The 23,879-nt window shown below is 43.7% G+C and overlaps 1 protein-coding gene across 14 annotated transcripts in view; it reads right to left on the bottom strand.

Moving 5' to 3' along the window:
- Positions 1-23,879, bottom strand: part of TENM1 (teneurin transmembrane protein 1) — a 395,160-nt gene that overhangs the window by 108,379 nt on the left and 262,902 nt on the right. For all 14 annotated transcript variants that reach the window (XM_081180104.1, XM_081180105.1, XM_081180115.1 and 11 more), the window contains 3 exons: positions 14,486-14,632; positions 9,641-9,857; positions 1,631-1,750 (listed from right to left, as the gene is read on the bottom strand). In XM_081180104.1, the coding sequence (XP_081036230.1) occupies positions 1,631-1,750; positions 9,641-9,857; positions 14,486-14,632 (484 nt within the window). The remainder of the gene's footprint in view (positions 1-1,630; positions 1,751-9,640; positions 9,858-14,485; positions 14,633-23,879) is intronic.

The following is a 23,879-nucleotide window of genomic DNA, read 5'->3' as shown; positions in this document are numbered from 1 at the left end:
GTATTTTTGTCTCCAACCAACTTTTATATTTATCCCATACTCTATAAAAAAATCCCCTAATTATGTGATTTGTAAATCCTTTATGTACTTTCACCTTTTCATACCACAAATAGGCCTGCCAACCAAAAATATTACCATGACCTTCTAAATCTAAGATATGTGGATTCTCCAATGTCATCCATTCCTTCAACCGTCAAGGGCAAAATGCGTCATAATATAAACTCATACCCAGCAGGGAGAAACCTCCTCTGTCTTTTACATCTTTCAATATTTTATATTTTATTCACGTTCTCCCCCGCCCCTGCTAGATATATTTAGAAATATCTTTTTGCCATACATTGAAACAATTTGTTTTTTTGATCACCAGAATTGATTGAAACAAAAACAACATTACTGGCAACACATTCATTTTTATAGACTGACTATAGTCTGTCTAGGTGATTTTAAGACAATAGCCTTAGCAGGCCATTTAAGGACCATGAGTAGCATAACCAAAGAAGTTGCTGTGTGCCATGTGGCAAATGGGTGGGCCTTTCTCCTTCCTGCCTGTCTGGTAGTTAGAAGGACAACAGCCAAGGTAGTGGTGCGTGAACTCATCGGAAAAACAAGTTGAGAAGCTGGACTTGCTTGATCTGTGCTGGATCCAAAGCTGTCACTAATGGAAAAGCAGTATCTGTTGGGTTTTTAATGCTGTGAGCCCCTCCACCTTAGGTTCAGGTTGCATACTGGTGTCAATAAACCACATATCCCAAAGATACAACAGGCTCCACTGTCTCTCATTGCAACAAAGCCGAACACTGAGTAAGTGTCTGAAACTCCTAGAATCTCTTGTCGCTCAGATATTGGGGTGGCGCATTACAATTACTGTTATTTCAATTTATTAGTTGCTTGCCACGTCAGAAATCTCCAAGTGACTTACAAAAATGTAAAAGTCCAAAGCATGATGTAAAATCAGAAAAAAGTAAAAGTGGTACAATGAATACAACAATAGCCATACAATCACCTATAAAACAATAGCAAAAATAAAGCATTGAAGGTATATTTTATTTTCTAATGAGGACTTTTGTTCATTTATGTTTATTATAGTGCATGTAGTATGTCTCAGAATGGTATATTTTGTACTGGAGAAAATTACATGTAATTTGAAATTTAGATAAGGACTAGAACCTTGGGATTTTTTATTACTTATAGAGCAACATCAATATTCTCAAGAAAACTACCATCACAAGACTCGGTAATTTGGAATTATACAAAAACTACCAATGTGCCTTATTCAAATACGTACAAATTTCACCTTTCTACTCAACCCACAGACTGCATTTACCATGCATGTCTATATATTTATTTTGTTTTGTATTAATGTTCTCTATTTCTGATCTTTTGTTATAGCTGCTTTACTTTTCTTTTATTGACTGAAAAATGAACTAAAAATATTTACCAAAATTTGTATATTTTGCTGATCTGCATTAAAATAAAATCAAGTAACTTATCAGTTTAAAAGACAGACGAGTCTCCAGACTTAATTATTTAATTAGTTGACAGCCAAGTTATTTTCAACAACTGAATTAACCAAATGCTTCTCAAAAATGAAGTTAAATAATATCAGAAGACACAGAATAAACTATCTCACCTTCCATCCTGTCGGCTGATGGTGTATCCATAATCATTGTGGTTTTGGAAACTCACATTCACACCAACCAGGGGGGTTCCATCTATCGCTACCACCTGGCCTCGAACAACACAAGCACGTCTGCATTAAGACAGGGTGAAATGAACATAAATAAAGGAAATACTGAGACATCCAATGATAGTTGCACAGGATGTACAGTGAAGTACAGCGTTATGATAAACTTCTGAGAACTGCTTCACCATCACAGCAGTGATGGACTCTGAGGGAAAGGGAAGCGGAAGAGGGAGATAAGAGACAAAAGCATAGATTGAGACAGTGGTGGGTGGTCCAGGCGAGCTGTGGAGGAATTGTTATGAAAGGCCTAGGTGGGTCCACAGCAACCGTCTTGCTCTACCATTGTCCACCATTTCCCTTGGCCACTGAGGCTGAAATGGCATTGCCAGTGTGAGCTAAGGAGAGGCAGGAGGAGGAACAGTGCACAGAGTCAAAGTAAGGATAATTTAACCCCCCACTCACCAGCTGATGAGCAAGGTTTAATCCTCCCCAGTTTTGCAGGATTCCATACAAACTCCAACCTGATTCAGGAAGGGGCTTGCGTTGCAATCCCCTAACAAAATAGGGTCCCTTGCATGGATTTTGCAGAAGAATCCACCATAACCAGCAACCTTTCCATTGACACTGAACTGGATAAGCATATTGGCAAGGCAGTCATGGCAATGGCTTGCCTCTCCCTCTCCCCAAATGGTATGGGAGAATGTAATGCTAACATCTGATCCTAAGATGAAGGTCTTCCAGCCTTGCGTGTTGAGCATGCTGCTTTATGGAAGTGACTTACAACCACCAGGAGCGATGCCTCAACACCTTCCACATGTGCTGTTGTCAGGAAGATTTGGGGCATCACATGACAGGGCAGAGTCTCAAATAAAGATGTGCTCACCTAATACCACAGTCCTACCACATTCACACTCCTGTCTCAGTGACATCTGCACTGGTTTAGGCATGTCCACAAAACAGCTGGATTCGCAGGGACATGTTCTACAGGGGAGCTGTCTTCAGGCACCAGGCCCCTTGGCAGATCAATATCTGTTACAAAGATGACTGCAAGTGAGACATGAAGGCTAGAAACATCAACCCTGCCATGTGGGAATCCCTTGCAGAAGACTGTAGTGCCTGGAGACAGACAGGTCATTCATCAACAAGAGTGAACAAAGGAGGGGTGGCCACTGGATAAAGTGCAGAGAGAACAAACACCATGATGCATCTGCATCACAAAACCAGATGCCTTCATCTGCCCCAGCTGCAACAAACTATGTCTCTCTCGTATGGGTCTCTACAGCTGTAGCAGGCGCTGCAACTCTCCAAATGTTTGACTTCACCCCTCAAAGTGCACCTTCCATTGTCTCCCAAGGCAGACAGATGCCAACAGCAACAACAATAAGAGCCTGCTGAATCTAGCCAATGACCCATCTAGTCCAGCATCCTGTTGCTCTAGTACCCACCCAGATGCCTATGTGTAGCCCACAAGCAGGACCTGAGTACTACCGCAGCCTCTCCACTTATTCTTTATAGTAACTCATATTCACAGGCATACTGCCTCTGATAGTGGTGGTAGAACATAGCCATCATGACTAGTAGTTATGGATAGCCTTAGGCTCAATGATTTCTTTCTCTAGCAGTATGTCTTGCATTTTCAATTGCTTGTACATTGTCTTACATATAACATTACAAGTCTTTTCTGACCAGCAGAAGAGGCATTAACTGCTGAAGTGTATGTCTGATAGACAAACTAACAAATGGCAATTTTACTCAAAGAAATGTATAATTTATTGCATCAAATGTTGCAGTGAAATGTATTAAGGAAAAAAGGTCTAGTAAGATTTATTCATTTCCTTCCTACTGACAACCCTGGTCTAAGCAGCCTCGGGAGGGCAATTAACTCAAGGCCTAGAATAATTTTAGTCACATGCATGAAGGCAAATCAAGCAAATTGCTAGCAATATGTGGCTAAAAACGGGTAAACTATTTTAATATGCACACCCTCAATCCATGGCCACAGTATGAACATCAGACTGTCAAGTCTTTTCACGCTTTAAGTAGGTCGATATATTTGGCTCATTTAGAAGTGCTAAGGGATCCATCATGAAAGGTAAGTGACTGAAGGGCAATCTGAACACTGGTGTTATATTGTGACTATTAGTGAAATCTAGTAAGCACCAGTCAAAATTTTCTCTCTGCCATGAACTAAGCCATGTCAACTCCCCTATCTCAGTGTTTGCAATACAATACAGAGATAAAACAATAGTCACCTTTACAGGGTTGTATCAAGGATTACTGAGATAATGTATGTGATATGCTCTGAATACTTGATACATTGCACCAATGCTTAGTATTGATATTGATTTTTGCCAAGTGTCACAGGAAATGTTCATGCAAAGGTAAGAAGAGTCACATAGGATCCTCTCCAGGGGTGAATGCCATGAAATCCTTTGTTGTGACCTTGGGTGGTGGTGGTTGTTTCAACTGCAGCATCTCCTCCTCATACCTTTGCTCCTCCTCCTTTTGATAGAGACACTCCATCAACATTGTGCTTCCTGCTGTTCCTGATTAAGTGCTAAAAGTGCTTAGCAACAGTATAGCCTGAAACTTATAATGCTGCTTCCACTTTTTGTTTTCTAACTTTAGAAATATCCACTTGACTTACTTTTTTTTTAATAAAGCTAAGAGAGAAAGGGAGTGAACTTGAAGATGAACTAGGAATCATTCAAAGTTCTACCCCCCAAAATGAACTTAATTTGTCTTTAATTATGGAAACTACTTTCAGGTTTAGTTTAGAGATTTTTGAATTAGTTCAGTCAACTTGGTTTAACTGAAAGAGATAATTCCTAGAACTGAAAGAGTTCACTACGCGTGTGAATAACCATAGGTTTGTAAACATGGGTACACAAACCGTCCTGAAACCTGGCTTACATTGAGGTAAGTCCCAATAGTGCACACAGAAAGCAGTGTAGTGTAAGCAGAAAGTGCTACTGACAACAGTCCCAACGGCAACACTAGAGAGGAGTCAATGATCAAATACAGGTTCAGGTCCAATGCAAAGAGAAAGGTTCAATCTGTACAGACAGGCTCCTGTCTCTGAAGAAGATTCAGGGATGGAATCCTAGGGTCAGTCCTGAAATCACAGTCCAGTACAGTTCCCAAAACAGTCAAGCCATTGCCTATCAATTATGAAAGTCTCTGCCTTGCTTCTCTTTTTATTCCTCTCAAACAAATCAGCCAAACCAACTCCCCCTTTTTTAAAAACCTCACTGCTGTCACTCTGTAGATATATTTCCCCCGTCTCTGGCTGCTCATACCAAACAGCGCTTTTGAACTTAGAATCATAGAATTGTAAAGTTAAAAAGGACCCCAAGGGGCATCTAGTCCAACCTCCCTGCAATGCAGGAATCTCAACTAAAGTCTCCCATGAAAGAGAGTCCACCACCTTCCGAGGAAGTCTGTTCCACTGTCAGACAAAATAAAAAAAATCCTTCCAGTAGCACCTTAAAGACCAACTAAGTTAGTTCTTGGTATGAGCTTTCGTGTGCATGCACACTTCTTCAGATACACACGAAAGTTCATACCAAGAACTAACTTAGTTGGTCTTTAAGGTGCTACTGGAAGGAATTTTTTTAATTTTGACTATGGCAGACCAACACGGCTACCTAGCTGTAACTGGAACCACTGTCAGACAGTTCTTACTGAAAATACTTTGTGGTGTTTAGTTGGAATCTCCTTTATTGTAACTTTAATCTATTGGTTTGGGTCCTACCCTCCAGAGCAGGAGAAAACAAGCTTGCTTCTTCTTCCATGTGACAGCCCTTTAGATATTTGAAGATGGCTATCATATCTCCTCTCAGTCTCTTCTTTTCTTCCAGTATTAGATAAAGTGGTACAGCATTCAGACACAGGGTGAATAATAATGTTTCAGACCATGTTATGATTTTACTTAAGAATTTAGCAAAATGAAAAGTTAAGTAGGTTGAGGAAAAAAATTTCGGGGCGAAAGACTCAAATTTTAAAGTTTGCGTAGTTATCCATTAGAGTTTAACAGATAAAAGCATCCAGCTATTCCTATTCTAGAATGTTTCCTGAATCAAGCCAATACTTAACAATTTTCACCCCACAGTTCAGCTTGTGGATCCCTTTGTGGTCTTCTCTTGGCTTCTTCCTCCTGCAGCATCCAGCTGGAAACGCCAACACTTTCCAGTGTTCACACAGTCTTAAAAACTGTTTATCCCTCTTATTCTCTTGCAGCTCTTAAACTCCAGCCCTTCACAACAAAGTCCTTGATGTTTAGCTAACTTCCAGCACTTTAATTAATCAGTAGATGAGTAGTATCTTAGTTAAGTTTCTACTTCCCTTGAATTGCCATGTTCTTAGGAACAACTTTTGAATCTCCTGCGCAAAACATATCCTCTTAAACTTTTGACCCTCCTGTGAACAGCATTCTGAGCAAAACATTCCCTTGAACTTTTAACATTTGTGTGAGTTGTTTTTTTAACCTTCTTATGCATGAGATCCTTTAGAGCAAAACCATTCTATAACCCATTACTTGCATACAAAAACACAAACACAAAATGCTGAAAGCCCCATTCCTTCACAGGGACATTTTAATACCTGCCTCTTATTGTTTCCACATCATACAAGCCTCCCAGCTTCCTTTAAAAGCATGTTTGGCATCCAATTTTGACATTCAGCACAAAGAACAATTCAGATCCATATCGTGTTAATTGCAGCACATAGGAAATGAATCCAAATGTTGCCTTTTTTGTTTTCAAAGGTAGAATGGTTGTTTTTCCCCCTTCTTCCTATTAACCTTTGGTGCAACCTCAAATCTGTTTTGCACCTAGCATGGTCTAACCTAATATTTTTTATTTAATTACATTCATATCCTGCTTATCTTTCATGATGGATCTCAGAGTGGTGTGTGTGGAGTCCTCAGGTGGCTGCCAATCCAGGCACTGATCTAATAAAGATATTATCCTATCCTTATTTTGGGATTTCTCCCTCTCTAGTACATCAGCACAACTAGCTATATTTTCTCCTTCAGTACAACAATGTTTAAGAACCAAGAAATCTAATTTACAGGCCAAGGTACATGAGAAACTGTTAGGTATTATGGATGATCTGTGGCTGTCGACACCAGTACATAAATTATAGTTGCCTGGGGTGGGCTGCCGTATAAAACCTTATGAGCTGCATATTTCAAATGTTACTCCCTTTTCGGAGGAAAATATCAGTAACCTTGCCTTCAGAGCATTAAACTACTTCTCTATAGTCACACCGAAACACACATATGTATTATAGACTCAAAGGTATGTCATTTACTCACACAACCACCATTATTTTTCAGCAAACTGAATCTAAGGCACATTGATGATAATTCCCTGTTTGAATAAGAACTGATGAGAATTTCCTGGCTGGATGAGGAATTACATCATACTATTCCCTGACAGAGAAGGAGTGGCCAGCTGGTTCAGGAAGACCAGTGGTGCAAGCCATGGAAGGACTGAACCTAGGCCTTGCTACCAGGCCTGAGCCAGTCAGCCAGCAGCCCCTTTGACCAGACAACCAAAACAGGCCCCCAAGAGGCAGCACCTCTTGAACCAGATTCACCCTAAGGAACTGTCCCTTCTGTACCCCAGAGGCCTCATGCTGACTGTGCTGGCATTTGGAGTTAAAACGCTAACCAGAAGTTGAACTTAATACTGTGCATTCCTACTGAAGGGCACACTTAACTTGGATAGAATCACCATGAGACTCTGAGTTTAGGAAAATAAGAAAGCTACATTCATTCTGGAAAGTATATGCTGGCTAAGAAATATCCTAGCTAAGGTGACGTTGCCTTGAGCCATGCTTGCTCTTGTACCTCAGTAAGCAGGACAGAAAAGACGTATCCTCTCCTAAGGTGAGGATGAAGAAGCAGGAAGCAGGTAATGAGGTCAAAAAGCCTATCAGTCTAGCACCTGAGGAAAGGTCACCACAGGTTAGGTCAGAAAGGACAGTTGAGGAAACCTGGGAGGTTACTCCCTCTATCTACTTTTCCTATGTAGGCACATCAGCCTCCAAGGAGAGTTGCACCCCAATGCTTCCAATAGACTGTGACAGAGTGCAAGGCTCAAAGATAAAGGACTACTCTTTAAAGTCACTCTACTTTTCGTGAAAGAAGGAGAGATCAAGATGTACAGAAGGGCTCAGTTGAACTCCAGACCTTGTCAGGAGGATAAGACTAATAGCCATAATGGCAGTATGTTGCCTCCAGGAGAAAAAGCAGCATCGCTTCTCAATACAGTTACTTGGGAACTACAGGAGATGGCTATTGCCCTCATGTCATGATGCTGAACCTTTCAAGAGACATCAGGGCTAGCTACTGTGGGAAACAGGATGCTGGACTAGATAGGCCTTTGCTCTGATCCAGGAGAGTCTTTTCTGCTTAGACTTAGCCAAGCTCATGCAACTCCAGCCTGATACTGCTCATGCAACTCCAGCCTGATACTACCTGCTTAAGCAAGCCACCTTCAGAGGTTTGTTGTGGCTGTAGGATCCTGCTCATTTTTAGTTCAACAACAGAACAAACTGGTTTAAATGTCTTTATTGGTGTAAGGTACACAGAGCTATTTGTTAGATCAGGAAGATCTTTCTGTTCTTCTCTACTATGCTGGTTTCTGTCTACAGATTACCCCCTCCATGCCATTCCAAACAAACTGATACAGATCTAGATCATATACATCATTCAAGAGTCTCCCAAATGGCTCTTCCTTCACAAACTGCACCAGCTTAGCCCCACATATGAAGCGTAACTTTGCCTTTGGAAATTTCTCCCCAATTTAAGAACAACCAACGAAGCCCAGTTCCAGATTTCAACTTTTTCACAGGAATATAAGTATTTGTACATCTAGCCCAGTGTTAAATATTGACTAGCTTTCCAGTGTCTCATCGGCCTCCTGGATCTCCCCACCCCCACCCCAATGGAGATGTCAAGGATTGAACTTGGGACCTTCTGCATCCAAACTATGAACTTACCATTGAGCTACAGTTCCTTCCACAGCAGTCAGAGCCTATTCTGTTATAGCCCCTGAATTCTTTGGGCAAGGGAATAGGAAGCTGCCTTTTACTGGGTCAGGCCATTAGTTCACCCAGCTTAGTATCATTGACATTGATTGCCAGAGGCTCTTCAGGGTTTCAGGTAAGACCTTCCTATCTGAAGATGCTGGAGACTGAAATGTTGTTCTACTGCTAAGCTGCTATGGCCCTTCCATAAATTTTGGTCCTATGCCTGAAAACATTCCAAAGACACACAGCCTTTCCTGCGTGTAGCAAACTAGTGCATCAGCATACATCATCCTGTCTGTGGTGTGCTCATTTACCACATGTGGGGAGTCCTTATGGCATGGTACGTTTCATTTATATACAACTTTTTAGCCCAAAGGTCCCCAAAGCAGTGAACAAGATTAACACATATGAACTCAAAAGAAACATACAATAAAAGTACAAGATATACATCAATCAAAGCAACATAAAATACAGAAATATCATAGAATGTGACCATGAGCTCCTGAGATGATTCTACATGGGGCCATTTATCTTTCAAAAGGAAGTATCCTTCTTGGTCAGAGCTTCCCAAAAAAGCTTTAAAAGGACTGCAACATTCTTCCTTTTGTTTTAAATGTAAACAAATGTAAACTATTTTTTATTAAGTTATTGGACATTTTTGCATGTCAACGCTATTTCATGACTGAAAACTGAAAACAGTATATATGTGTAAAAGACCTATGCAGCAAATCTAAAATATCTGTTTATGGCTTTATTTTAAGCGTGGAGAAGACCAGGCAATATTCCCCAAAGAAGTTATAAAGGATCATTTAATTCCACACACACACACACACCAACCATTCCTACCCGTGTAGTGGTTGAGTACCTTCAATTTGGAAAGCAGCTTTCAGTAGTAAAGAAAACACACAAAACACTTACCTGCTCTCAAATGAGACATCTCCTCGGATTACATGAGTGCTTTCCTTGCCAATAAGAAACTTGATTCTATCATAAAAGAGCCTTGGAGGATGCTGAGAGAAAGGAGGCTGGCTCTGCTGAATGAGGTCAAGGGGATCAGGGGACCCTTGACAGAGCGGGCTTGAATAGCAATTGCTTTGCTGGCAGCAGTCAGGGTCTATACAGTCTGTCAAACCATCTGAAATGGATAATACAGGAAAAAATGTTGCAATACAGCAGCCAAAGGATCAACAGCTGGGAAGAATGCATTATTTATTTATTTACCTGCATTTACGATCTCTTCCTAGGAAACATCTCAAAGAGACTTAACAATAGAAACACCATGGATATTATATGTGTGTGTGTGTGTGTGTGCGTGCGTGCAACAATTTCAGCATTCCTTGCTTACCATCCATACATCTATGCCCTACTTTTTCTCCACACAATGAAGTACCTGTGCAAGAAGGGGAAGGGTGAATCTCCAATGGGGGGTGATAAAAGGCTAGGTGGCCCATAGTTGGAGATAACAGCCCCTGGACTGGTAGTAAGTAAAGAGCTAGGCAGGTGGGGGCCAGCTGAGGGGAGAGTTTAGAATGAAGTTGGTGGTGCAATAGCCAACAGAAGAATGGAGAATGAGTACTCACACTTTACATTGTGGGTGCCCTTTGAAGGATCGCATGTGGTGCTACGGTTCCCAGGGAGCTTACTGGCAAATAGGGGCTGGCTTGCCTCTCAGTGTTAATTTTTGGAGGTTCACACCCAGCCTCAGTAATCAAGTTTTTTGCTGGGAGGTGGGTCCAGACACATTTATAAATAGGGGTGGAGCCAACAATAGCCAGGCAGTCGGCTCTGGAGGTTCACCCTCCCTCCCCTCCCTTTGTTTAATGTTTCTTGTTAGCAGATTAACTTTTTCTTCCTGTTTAGAGGGCACTGCTACAGTCTTTGACTGGTTACTGTTGAAGGAATGGGAAGAAATTTTCCTGCATTGCCAGGTTTTGTCTTCCCCGTAGCAATTCGTCACAACTTTGGCAGTTATGGCCTTGGGTGGAATCCTGTAGTCTTTTCTCCCCTATATTGGGGGGGGGGGAATGAAGTGGTGACTCACCCCCCTGCGGCAGGTATTTCAGGGTCCCCTCTTAAAGGGGCTATGTATGGGTGTCACTGGCCATACACTGAAAGGTCATCAATGAACTACCCTGCGTGCAGGGATATGGGCTTGGCTGCCTGCTACACTTATGTCTCACAAAGCACCCCCATATCCCATTTACGCTGATGAGCCCCAGTTCCCCCCGGCTGAGGGACTGGGAGGTATACATGCCCAAGGCCTAAGCCAAGGTCTTCCTACATTCAGAAGTTTAATAAAGTTTGGCCTAATTTTAATTCCATATCCCTGGGGGCTGGGGCTGTTGCCACCTGGTCACACAATGCAAGAAGGTAAATAAATTGAAAGCAGAGTAGCGAGGTAAGGAAAACAAGGTGCGGCACCTCCTATTCAATATGAAAGGTGCGGCACCTCCTATTCAATATGAAATGAGGAAGAGAGAAGAAAAAAGGAGATACATGTTGGACTGCTGTGCAAGATCAGTAAGCAGAAGAATTAAGGACAGAGATAAGCAGCTTACAATGTGAGATAGGAAGATCAGAAAATAATACTGTGCAATAATCTATATGTGAAAGAATGATAAGCTGAGTTAGTTTTATCTACATCAGTAAGGAAAAAAAAAAACAATGGAGAAGGAAGGAAGGAGGGAAGGAAGGAAGGAAAATAAAAGTAGGAAAGCTAGGTTCAAGTTTGGCTAGAGTATTTGGGATGGAATGACAGCAAGTTCCTATATATTTTTTGCTCTGTGTTGTAAAGGTAAAGGACCCCTGGACGGTTAAGTCCGGTCAAAGGTGACTGTTGGGTGCAGTGCTCATCTTGCTTTTCAGGCCAAGGGAGCCGGCGCTTGTCCACAGACAGCTTTCCGGGTCATGTGGCCAGCATGACTAAACCGCTTCTGGCGCAATGGGACACCGTGACGAGTGTCAGAGCACACAAAAACGCCGTTTACCTTCCTGCCGCAGCAGTACCTACTTGCACTGGTATGCTTTCAAACCACTTAGTTGGCAGAAGCTGGGACAGAGCAATGGGAGCTCACCCCGTTGCATGGATTCGAACCACCAATCTTCCAATCACCAAGCCGAAGTGGCTCAGTGGTTTAGACCACAGCGCCAACAGCGTCCTGTGTTGTATATACAATAAACAACTAATATACAACACAGTGCTATTTTTCTAATAAAAGAGGTGCCTGAACTCACCATGAACACCTCCCTTGTTCTCTTATAATGGCAATGCACCCACCTGAGAGGTGCTGGAATTGAGTTCCAGCTGAAAAAAAAGCCCTGCTGCCATCTTATAAAATATCAGGACAGTTTACAGCAACATATGATAAAACAATAAAATACAAAAAAACATTTAAAAAAACCTTGCAAAACAATTGTTTTAAAATGGTTAAACAAAAGTTATTCAAAACTGCTATGTGGGCCTGTTGGCATAAAAAAATCTTGAATAGACACTTAAAAGTCAAAAGTGAAGATGTCTGATGTATTTCTGTTTAAAGAATGTTCCCCAGCATGGAGATGGGCAACACTAAATGCCTAACTTTTGGTTGAGGTAAGTTGGGCCTCTGTGGCATGAAGGGCAACTAACATTGCTTCTCTGGATTATCTCAGCTAGGATATAAGGGCTCAGGCAGTCTGTAAAGATCCAAGATCCAAGTGGTTCAGGGCTTTGTATGTTAACATAAGAGAGTTCAACCTGGCCTGGTAGCAGATGAGCAGCCAATGGAGATGTTTTAGCAGAGGTGTCACATCATCTGCACCAGCTGGAGTTTCAGGGCCAAGGGCAGCCTCACATTGCAGTAATCTAGTCTCAAGGTTACCAATGCTAGGACTCTAGTAGTCAGATCCTCCTGATCGATATGGCTACAGCTGGTGTACAAAATGAAGGCACTCCTAGTTACAGAGGGCACTTTGTTAGACAGCATAGATGCATCCACAAGCTACATACTTGCTAGGATTGTACCCTTTGTTAGTCCAACCCACTGACATTAACAGACACTGTTTTTAGGATGCTTCCTATAATATTTTATAGTACAGATATGTTTGCCATTCAGGGCTCCTCCAGAAGGAAAGGCAGGATATAAAAGCAATACATAACAACATTAAAATTGTTTCAACTTCTGCTGCTGGGATTGTTTTTTGAGGCCTTGGTTTTGGAGATCTTATTTTGTATGCAAAAACACCAATAAAAACTACCATTGTCTGTTGCTCTTTTCAAAGGGGGGGGGGCTTAGAAGGATGGGGGTCAAAGGAGGGCTGTAACTGCAGGTTGTAGGATGGCAAGATTGGGGCCTGGATCAAATTTGGAACACTTCCGCTTTTACTCAATACCAGCTGCACAGCCTAAGTAAGAATATCTGGTAATCAGAGTGAATATCTGCTTGGAGGCTTGGACACATCTCTGTAGAGCCACAGCATGCTCTATGCTCTACAGAAAGCTTAGAAGTGATGTGATCCTCACCCAGACTGCTTGCAATCTGCAGTCTTGTTGGTTCTGGTTTTAGGTAGTGCCATTATTCTGGAGCCTGAGGCTCTAATGTGAGATTTCAGCATAGGCTTTCCAGGCAGTTTATATGGAACCATCCCTGCTGCTTTTTGAACAATAGCTGGACATACAAAAGCATGTGTGTGTGAACCTTTTCAGCAGATTTGAAATATCATCTTAGATCATCTTTTGCCAGCCTGGTGCCCTCCAGATATTTTAGGCCACTCCCAGTCAGGAAACTTGTGGCTGCTGTGCCAAAGGAGCAAAGTGGGAGAGGCAAACAGGAATAAAATGAAAGTAGTAAAATGTGGCAATTTCTCAGAAAACTCAGAAATTTTTGCCACGGCGGGCATCAGCTGAACACGGCTGCTATCATTAAGTCCTGCCAGCATGGCACAGATGTACGCCACAAGCTCAAATCAGCACTCCACAGCTGTGCATCTGTTGCACTGTTTCAGATTGAGAGAGGTGCCTTTAATGTTATGTGCATATTTGAAGATGAAGAGTTTGGAGGTGGGAAGAAATGGTTGGGAGGACACATTATTATCCCACTTCAGAGAATCGTGTCTAAATTGTGCACTCTGCAGTGTGGTCCTTCACTTTGTTTATTTGCCAGTTTAAATATTCATGTGATATAGTTGCTTTTAGCCCCAAATAGGCTCACAAATAACAGTAAATTAAAAGAGTGAAATTAGTTTAAAAACGAGCAAGCAACAACCTCCTAGTTAGAACAGGATCAGTACTAAAAACTTAAATGGTAAGTTACTTTTGATTACAGATAGCCCTCGGCGGGGTGGGAAGTAAGACAGCAAAAAGGCAATAAAAGGTAAAGGTAAAGGGACCTCTGACCATTAGGTCCCGTCATGACCGATGCTGGAGTTGCAGCGCTCATTTCGCTTTATTGGCCGAGGGAGCCAGCGTACAGCTTCCGGTCATGTGGCCAGCATGACTAAGCCGCTTCTGGTGAACCAGAGCAGCACACGGAAACGCTGTTTACCTTCCCGCCGGAGCAGTACCTATTTATCTACTTGCATTTTGACGTGCTTTTGAACTGCTAGGTTGGCAGGAGCAGGGACTAAGCAATGGGAGCTCACCCCGTCGCGGGGATTTGAACCGCCAACCTTCTGATCAGCAAGTCCTAGGCTCTGTGGTTTAACCCACAGCGCCACATGCATCCCTCAAAAAGGCAATACATAGGATCTAATTGTACAAAACACGGGGGTCATAAAGCATGCCCGTACCTCCATCATTATCGATGCTGTCTCCACACATCATTTCCATGACAACATTGCATCCCATTCCACTCCAGCCCACCTGGCAGACACAGTGCCATCCATTCTGATCAAGTGTGCATCTTCCATTTCCATAACACAGACCTGGGCAACCATCTAGGAAGAGAACAATTAAACAAAACTTTATGTATTATCATTGTCCATGATAATTATTATCAGTCAATCAATTTTATTACCAATGTGACATATTACCACTCTCCTTGCTATATAACCATTCTGTCATAGCTGAATACTGTTTGTGCAAATGGTCAACAGAGATGAGTTATCAGCTGAAGGAAAAGTTGTTTTAGAGCTTCTTGAATAGAAGCTTGAAACAAGCACTTAGTAAGGGTGGGTGAATCTCTATTTTGGACAGATTCTCCCAGTTTCTCATTTTCCCAATCTTAAGTTCAGTCCTTCACATTTCCTCATCAGTTTCTGGCTAGAGATATATATATTATGTATATGGTCCTCTTGAAAATTCATCTGCATAGTGGAGCAAATTTCTCCTTTCAGTCTAGTATATACATTTTTTCACAAGCAAGTTTCCCCTATTACAACACATTTTGTATGTTATTTTCACGATATACAACACTTTTTATATACATTTTTGTACATATTGCCTGGTTGGATAACTGCCCTGTAAAATTTGGAGAAGTCCACATTTCAAAGGATAGTTGTGTTTCAAATCTTATACTGTTTTGAAAAATGTGAGTTAGGTAGGTTTAAATGTGAACTGCATCAAATTTCTCCTGTATCCCGAATAACATGCAGCCTGATTCTATGCAGGTTTATCCCATAGTGAGTCCCACTATACTAAATGAGGCTTGCTCCCAAATAAGTGTGCTCTGATCAGCTTATGGATCACACCCTGGACCACATGTAGGGATGAAGAACAGTTCTGTCTGGTTTACATTTTTAGGCAAACTAACTTGATTCTCACCTCCTGGACTAATGCATGGAAAGGAACATAATCTTTGGATTTCGCACTTCTCTGACTTTGCAATACTGCTCTCAGAATTATAGGATAAAACATTTAGAAATGTATACACTGAGCAGAAATATTATATAAATATGTATTTTCTTATGAAGTACATATATTAAAGTATTTAAATACAAATTCATGTACGGATTTTCATACAGATTTAAAAAACAAAACATGCAGATTAATATGGAAATAAGACTGAAAGGACTAATGAATAAACATTTGTGAAATTAACACAGACTGGAATAGACCGATCCATTATATTAAAAAAAAACCTGCAGAGAATAACTGCTTTTATTCAACAGCTTATCAAAATTCAAACTTGGTTCAGTGAATTAAATATAACCCTGTGGTTTAGTACACTTAAGAACCCCAGTTCACTCATGATTGGCTTAACCTTCTCAGGTATCTTTTTATATTTATACCTATACCTATAATCTCCTTAGTTTATTGATTGCACAAACTAACAAATTGAAACATCATATCCTACTTGCATTTCAGATGGTTTGTAACCCTTGTCTTTTGTAACATTCTTTTGGAATTCTCTATTTTTTAAGTGGGGTGGAGAAACCTCAGGCCCAGGGGGTAAATGTGGCCAACCAGGTCTCTGTTTGGCCTGCAGGGCTCTCTCCACACCACACACCCTCCCCAGCCACAGCTGCACTCTCTCTCTTTCTCCACACACACACACATGTCATGCTGCACAGACTCCTATAGCATGTTGCCTTATTAATATGTCAGTGAACCCTGATAACGCCCTTTGCTTGTCTGGGTAGAAAAGAGGAGGGGATGTTCAGAAACTAGCATACTGTACAAAACTAAAGTTTGCATTTGTTGCTCTGCCTCTTTTGTCTCTGGCTCTACCCACCATTGGCAGAAAGGAATCATAGAACTGTAGAGTTGGAAGGGACCACAAAAGTCATCAAGTCCCAACCCAATGCTTTTTTTCTAGAAAAATAGGTGCTGGTACTCACCATAAAGTTGTTATAGTAAGTGCCACACTTTTTAACAACAACAACAACAAGGTACTGGTACTGCATACCCCTGAGTACCTCCTGAAAAAAGCACTGTCCGAACCCATGCAATGTATGAATATTTTGCTCAATGTTGGGTTCAAAACCACGTCCCTCAGATTAGGAGTCTCCTGCTCTGCTGAGTTATCCCAGCACATATGCAGCCCTTAGGCTGAAAAAGCTTCTCTGTTCCTGCTTTTAAGTATGCCAAAAGAACTGCAACCTTGCAGTCCAGTCCTTTGTGTGTTTACACTGAAGTAAGTCCCACTATGTTCAATAAGGTGCAAGCGTGTTTTAAGACTGCAGCCTTAATACCCATAAATGGTTTGGATTCACTCTCTTTCTATGACATGCTCATCACAGCTTGAGTTTCAGCCAGCAGATGTGTTCAACAGAGCTTGCCTGCAGCATTCTGAAGCTGCTTAATTATGTTCTATTGATTGGTGAGCCTGAGTATTGGCAATAAGCTCTAAGCCAGCAGCTGTGTCTGGGGGCGGGCGGGCGCACACCAAGTTCTCAGCATTCATGCTGCACTCCTAACATCCCTTAGCAAGCCAGACAGAATTATCTGTAGCTGTAGAAATTCAAACAACTGGCTAAAGAAGAACTCTGTCAAATAAGAATCAATAGGTCCACCACAAGTCTCCTGCCAGAAGACTATGAAACTATGAAATTAGAGACTAGCAATGGACTGGGTGTGGGGAAGGCAAATATCAAAAAGGCTGTCTTCATCCCTACCAAGCTTCTTGAATACTAAGATCTGCAGAAGGGGCTTTCTTGGTACTTAGGTCACCCACATAAGTGTGTGGGAATGTCCTTCAAGAGATAACTTTCTCTCTGACAGCTGGGGATGCAAGAAGACAGTGATTTCCATTCCAATGTTCACTTGTCACCATCAACACTGTTTCTTTTCTGCTACAGTTCACTTTCCAACAAATACTGTCATTTGTCTTGCACTATTTAACTATTTATGTAACTTACATTCATTTCAGTGTAAACGTCAAAGCAATGTGGAAAAAAGACATTCACAACACACTGTAAAACAATATGAACAAATGCAAATTGCATTCACTTAACTGATTTCTGTTCCTGACCACAGACAAACATGTGAACTGCAGCAATTTCTGCCTCCTTTTCTGTTTTGTTAGAAGTCACCTACATCCATAGAGGCAGCCCTTAAGCTGTGTAAGTCCTTCTCCACTGAGGTGCCTGTTTCACCTTCATTGTACAGCACTTGCCGTAAACTGAATTTACTTCTTTATCCTGGCCTTTGTCAATTAAGATCTTTTGTTTTGTGGTACCCACTTTTTATTGGATCTATACTGCTGCGTTCCATTTGGAATGATTGACTTGTTTTTATTATTGTTAGCAGTTTTATGTTTTATAACTTTATACTTCTTTGCTGTAAGTCACCCTGGGACCTTATATGGTGAAGGGGGGAAAGTAAGCTTATAAATAAAAAGAAATGAGTGGGGAATGGAGCCATTGACATTTTTTGAATCACATGCTTTTAACTATCCTAAACCTTGCCCCTTCAACAGAGCTATACCTCAGGCTTTGCAGACTTGAGTCACAGGGAGGCCCAGGCAAAAGAAGGAGGCGGACTACAAACATATGTTTCCCCCAAATGGTTTGCATTTTCTCCTCCCGCCCCCCAAGCTCGCTCCTTAACAGCTTCTCTCCAACAAGTCACGAGCATAACATAGAAGAAAACAGAACCAGCATTTGTGTACCTAAATGAAAATACATAAAGCTTTCAGTATTAATTTGCCATCTGTTGATTAAGATGAAGTGCCTCCACTTTACTGAAAATAGGTCGTTTTGCTACCTTTGTGAATGGAAGATATCATTAATCTCATCTTGTTATCTCAATGACCATTAAAAGAAAGGTTTCCAGCGGTAACATTGTGTGAAATAAATACACTGCAGTTATTTTTAATAGTTATTGTTATCTATCCAGGAGTGTTTCATCGTCTTTTGCAACACGGACTGTTCTAATGAGCTGAATAGCAAAATCTGATGGCTTTGATCCAACTATATATGTGGCATAGCGGCTGGCCGCTACGTGTGCAGTCCCATCTACTTGGAATCAGTACTGAGCTGCAGCATGGCCTTGGTGACATGCTGGAGTTAAATAAGGTTGATGCCTCCAACCCCTTAAGTATGAATGTCAGTTAGTTATTTTTTTTGTGTGGATGTTTGGAAGCATCAAAGACACAGTAGATGCAAATTGTAATAAAATGCGGGATGGAATTATCTGAAAATCCTGATGTCGATCTTAACCACATGAATTTTTTTCTAATCCCTGTCTTGCTTCTTAATCTCTGCAAGAAGCAGTACCCTTTTGCTTAATATATATACAAAATTCAAGTATAGTATATGCATCAATGTACAAATGTATGCATTATTGTACAAATAATATTACATGCATGCTATATGCTTATACATTCCAAGTTTCCTAAGCTAGCATTTCAAACATATACACGCAAACATGTATATAATTGTATAATGATATGTATGTTTTAATTCGTTTCTAAAATTGTGCCGTGGAAATATAGTACAGCATTGGGTTTGCCTCTTTTATACATATTGTGCATGTAACATACACTTATAAGTTTACATGTAATTAGCTACGCCTGGTATAAGGTAGCCTCTCAATGCCCCCAACACAATGTCCCCACATTCTACTCATGAAATGACTGAGCGCACGAAGGTGGAGCAGGATCATGCCTCCTTGCTCGCTCCATGAAGTTTCCACATCTACTGGCATGCAATTCCTACAGGCATCTCTTTATCTCTGTTCTGCATTCAATCCAGAGAAGTGAGATCCTTGGCACATTTTGGTCATCAAATCAACTACCACCATTACTGCCGTCTTCCCCCTGGCTTTGGGTAAATCCGTCATAAAGTCAATTGATACCACCTCCCATGGCCTCTCCGGTGTTGGTAAGGGCTCCAGTAACCCCGCAGGTGCTGTCCTCTCCCCCTTCGCTCTCTGGCAGCACTGGCACCCGCGTACATACTGCTTCACATCTTCTCTCACTCGTGGCCACCAAAACTGCCTGGTGACCAGTAGCATTGTTTTATGTTGGCCAAAATGTCCTGCCGTGGGGTTGTCATGCAGCTGTTTGAGTATTCTGCTTCTCAAATCCCCCTCAGGTATGTACAATGCCCCCTTATAGTACAGTGCTCCGTCCTTTACTTCAAACCCCCCCTGAGCTTCCCCAATGATACCAATTTCTCGGATTTTGGTTTGTGCATACTGATCATCCCTCGTCAACCCGGCCAGCTCTTGCCTCCCTACGAACACTCCCCCCCACACCCATTTGTCCTCGGGTATGACATGACGTGCTTCTGGCCCTCCCTCCCCTTCCTCGTATTCGGGCTTGCGGGAGAGGGCGTCTGCTCTGACATTTTCCTTCCCCGGCACATACCTAATTTCAAAATTAAACTTGGAAAACTCCTGAGCCCACCGCACCTGTCGTTGGTTCAGCACTCTCGCCGTTCTCCAATATTCCAGGTTCTTGTGGTCAGTACACACCTGGACCTTGTGCTGTGCGCCTATGAGAAAATGTCTCCACCGTCGAAAAGCCTCGTGAATTGCCAGCAGTTCTCGATCGTACACTGTGTAGTTTTGCTCTGACTTGTTAAGCTTCCTGGAAAAGAAGGCACACGGTTTCCACTCCCCATTTGCCTGCTGGAGCAATATGCCCCCTACAGCTCTGTCTGATGCGTCCGTCTCTAGCCTCATCGGCTTCCGCAGATCCACATGTAGGAGCTGCTCTTCCGACGTGAACGCCTTCTTAAGCTTTTCAAAGGAACGCTGGGCCTCCTCCGTCCATTCGAACTTCTTGCTGCTGAGACAATCCGTTACGGGTGCTGTTAGATGGGCGAAGTTCTTGATAAACTTCCTGTAGAAATTTGCAAACCCCAAGAACCTCTGCACATCCTTCCGGTTCTTGGGAGGCTTCCATTCTAGCACGGCCTGCACCTTGCCTGGGTCCATTGCCAGACCTTTGTCTGACAACCTGTAGCCCAGGAACTCCACCTCTCGTGCATGGAATTGGCATTTCTCCAGTTTGACCCACAGCTGATGCTCCTGCAGCCTTTTCAGCACTTCTCTGACATCTTTCACATGCTGCTCCTCGTTCTCTGAGTAGATGAGTACGTCGTCCAGGAAAGCCACACAATTCTTGTACAGCAAGGACCCCAGCACGTGGTGCATGAAAGCTTGAAATGTGCTGGATCCCGATTGTAATCCGAAGGGCATAACGAGATACTCAAAGGCTCCCAGAGGGGTGAACATCGTGGTTTTCCATTCATCCCCCTCCCTCATCCTTATCAAATTGTACGCCCCTCGAAGGTCCAACTTGGTAAAAACCTTCCCTTTCCTTACCCCGGCCAAAATGTCATCAATCCTGGGCATTGGGAAGGTCACCGGTTCCGACACCCGGTTCACGGACCTGTAATCTACGACCAAGCGGGGCTCTTTGGAGTCTCTTTTGTCCACAAAGAACACTGGACTGCCCCCCACCACCCTTGATTCACGTATAAAACCCCTCTTCAGATTTTTGTCAATGAACTTCCGCAACTCCTGCATCTCCCTGTCTGACATGGCGTACAGCTTACCCACTGGTAACTGAGCCCCTGGGAGTAGGTTGATCTGACAGTCAAAGGGCCGGTGAGGGGGTAGTCTATCCGCCTCTCTCTCGCTGAAGACTTCTTCCAGGTCTGCATACTGAGGTGGTACTTTCCCCTTTTCTCCCACCGCCATCCCTGCCACCCTGGCTACTGCCATCCTCGGGGTTTCCCCTTCGTGGCAGTGCTCTACGCAGTGAGCTGACCCAAAGGTGACTGTCCGCTGGTGCCACCCTACTACTGGGTCGTGCAGTGCCAGCCAACTCATTCCCAGTATGATAGGTGGTCCTGCTAAGGTGGCTACATGAAAGGCAATGGTCTCAGTGTGTCTGGAAACTGTCATTTTCATGGGAGGGGTCTGGTGGGTTACTTCCCCTCCCAAAAGTTCTCTCCCATCAATCGTGGTTACTTGCAGGGGATGTTCTAGAGGCACCACCTGTAGCTGGTGTTCTAGCGCAAAATCCTTGCTAAAGAAGTTGCAAGAGCTTCCTGAATCCAGCAGCGCCTTCACTTTGATGGGGTGTCCGTTTGGGAGTTCTAGCACCACCTCTATGGCGATGGCTGCCCGGGGAGGGTCTGGTTTGGGCACTTTTACTGATTGCTCGCCTGGCTGCTGTGCCCGCCTTCCTGCAGCCAAGCATTGCCGTTTCCCGGCGCCTCCTTCTTTTCCTCCTCACTCCCCACTGCCCCCACCATTCCTTGCCATGCCTTCTTCTGAGGGCATGCTCTGGCAAAATGTCCCGGCTGCTGGCATAGGAAACACCTCTTACTGGTTTTCCCCTCCTTCTTACGCACCTCGCTGGAGTTTGAAAATCCGCGCACGCTCACTCCTCCAATCTCCATTGGCTCCTCGGGCGGCACAGTAGACGCTGGCATCTCTGGAATGCGGTTGTCATGCCAACACTCTGCTCTCCCTTCCCGCCTTTCCAGAGCGCGCGTCTCTTGTCGGACTCCCACAGCGAGCGCCAACTTGGTCAGCTGGTCCATCGATTGCGGGCGGGGTGAGCGGGAAAGTTCGTCTCTCACCCAAGGGGATAAGCCCTCCTCAAATAACATTTGTACTGGTTCCGAACTCAGATCCCACCCAAGTTTATGGATCAGCATAGCAAATCTCGACCAGTACTCTCTCACTGACTGGTTTCCTTGTTTGCACCCCATCAGTTCCTTGCGCGTCACACTCAGTTCAACATCGCTCGAGAACATGTGATCCATCGCGGAAAAAAACTTTCTCAGGTCCTTCAAGGCAGCGTTCTCTGCCGCCATTAGGGGTCGAACCCAATCTCTGGCCCTCCCCTGCAGGTGCCCCACCACGAAAGCGACTCTTCCCCCATCGTCAGCAAAGTCATCATGCTGCAGATCCAGCGCATACTGCACTTCTGTCTTAAAAGCGTTATAGTCCCTGGGGTTGCCCCCAAACGACTGCACAAGTCCCGGTACCTTTCTTGCGATGGGGGTAATCTTCCCCTGGGCGTCATGTGTCCTCCTTTCATCCAGCCGCGCCGCTAGTAGAGCCAGTTGCTGCTCCAAGTCTCGGTTTCTCTCCTCCAGACTCTGTCCGCCTTTGGCTCCCTCTCCTGCGCCTGCTCCTCCGGTTTGACTCATGACTGTACCCCAGTCCTCTTGCACACAAGCAACGTAAGGGACTCACGGATTGCTGTCACGGGAATTGGGGTTGCTTGTGTGTAAACCTCTAGCTGTTCCAAACTACTTAGGGGCGGTTGTATCTTTCCCTGACTGAGCAGCTTGGGTGCTGCTGCTCAGTCGCTCGACGAATCCGTGAGTGGGCGTCTCCTAAATTTCCTCCAGCATAAGAATTCCTTAACGGACAACCTTCGCCTCGCCTCTCTGTGCGTAACCCTTCTGCGCAGAGTGGGCGTGCCTAGTGGTGCTCCTCCATCCTCCTCACTGACTTCACTGCCAGAGTCTCGGAGCCTCTCCTCCGAGATGCTTTCTCCCTCTCCCTTCTTCCTGGTGTCACCTGGACATTCTTCCCCAGATGACGCTCTCTCTCTACCCTTACTCGTTCCCTCTCCTGCAGAGTCTGGAAGCCTCGCCTCCCCCCTCTGCTCTGATGTCAGTTCCCTGACACATGTGAACACAGGATCTAACTCCTAGGGGCTGAGGTCCCTTTGCACCCCCCCATAAAATATTTGAGGCAGCTGGTCCCCCACAAAACTGATGGGCATTGCCATTTAAATAGTGTGCATGTGCCACATCTTATGATCAGTTTATGTGGGGTGGGGCTTACCTACCCGGATGTCAGGGAACTGCCATCGGAGCATCAGGCGGTGGAGGGTCTCAGGGAGGAAGAAAGAGACTCAACAGCTGAGGCAGGAACCAGCAGGGGGAGGAGTGAATCTCTGAGGGAATGCGAGCAGGAGGGAGGGCTCAGAGACGCTTCCAGCGAGAACAGTGGGGAGGTATCTGAGTCTCCCATAGGGAGACCCACACCTCGCCGGAAACTGTCACGCCGTGAGTCCAGGAGACGCGTTTCCGTTAAGGAGCTTCTTTGCTGGAAACGCTTCCGCAGACAGCCACTGTCAGACTCTACGAGTGACTAAGAGCAGACATGTTTGTGGAGCTCTGTCACACACAGAGGTTTGTGGAGTCGCACAAACTCTGAGGGAGCACGATTTTACGCACAAGCAGCTAATCATCCCATTACAGCAGTCTGACAGACTCTGTACGCTGCCTGTGCAGGAGAAAGCATCATGAGCGAACCAGCCGG

Source organism: Podarcis bocagei (genome assembly GCF_964188305.1).
Source record: "Podarcis bocagei genome assembly, chromosome: Z".
NCBI lineage: Eukaryota > Metazoa > Chordata > Lepidosauria > Squamata > Lacertidae > Podarcis > Podarcis bocagei.
Note: the sequence above shows the minus strand (reverse complement) of the source record. Positions and strands in the feature narration are given on the sequence as shown.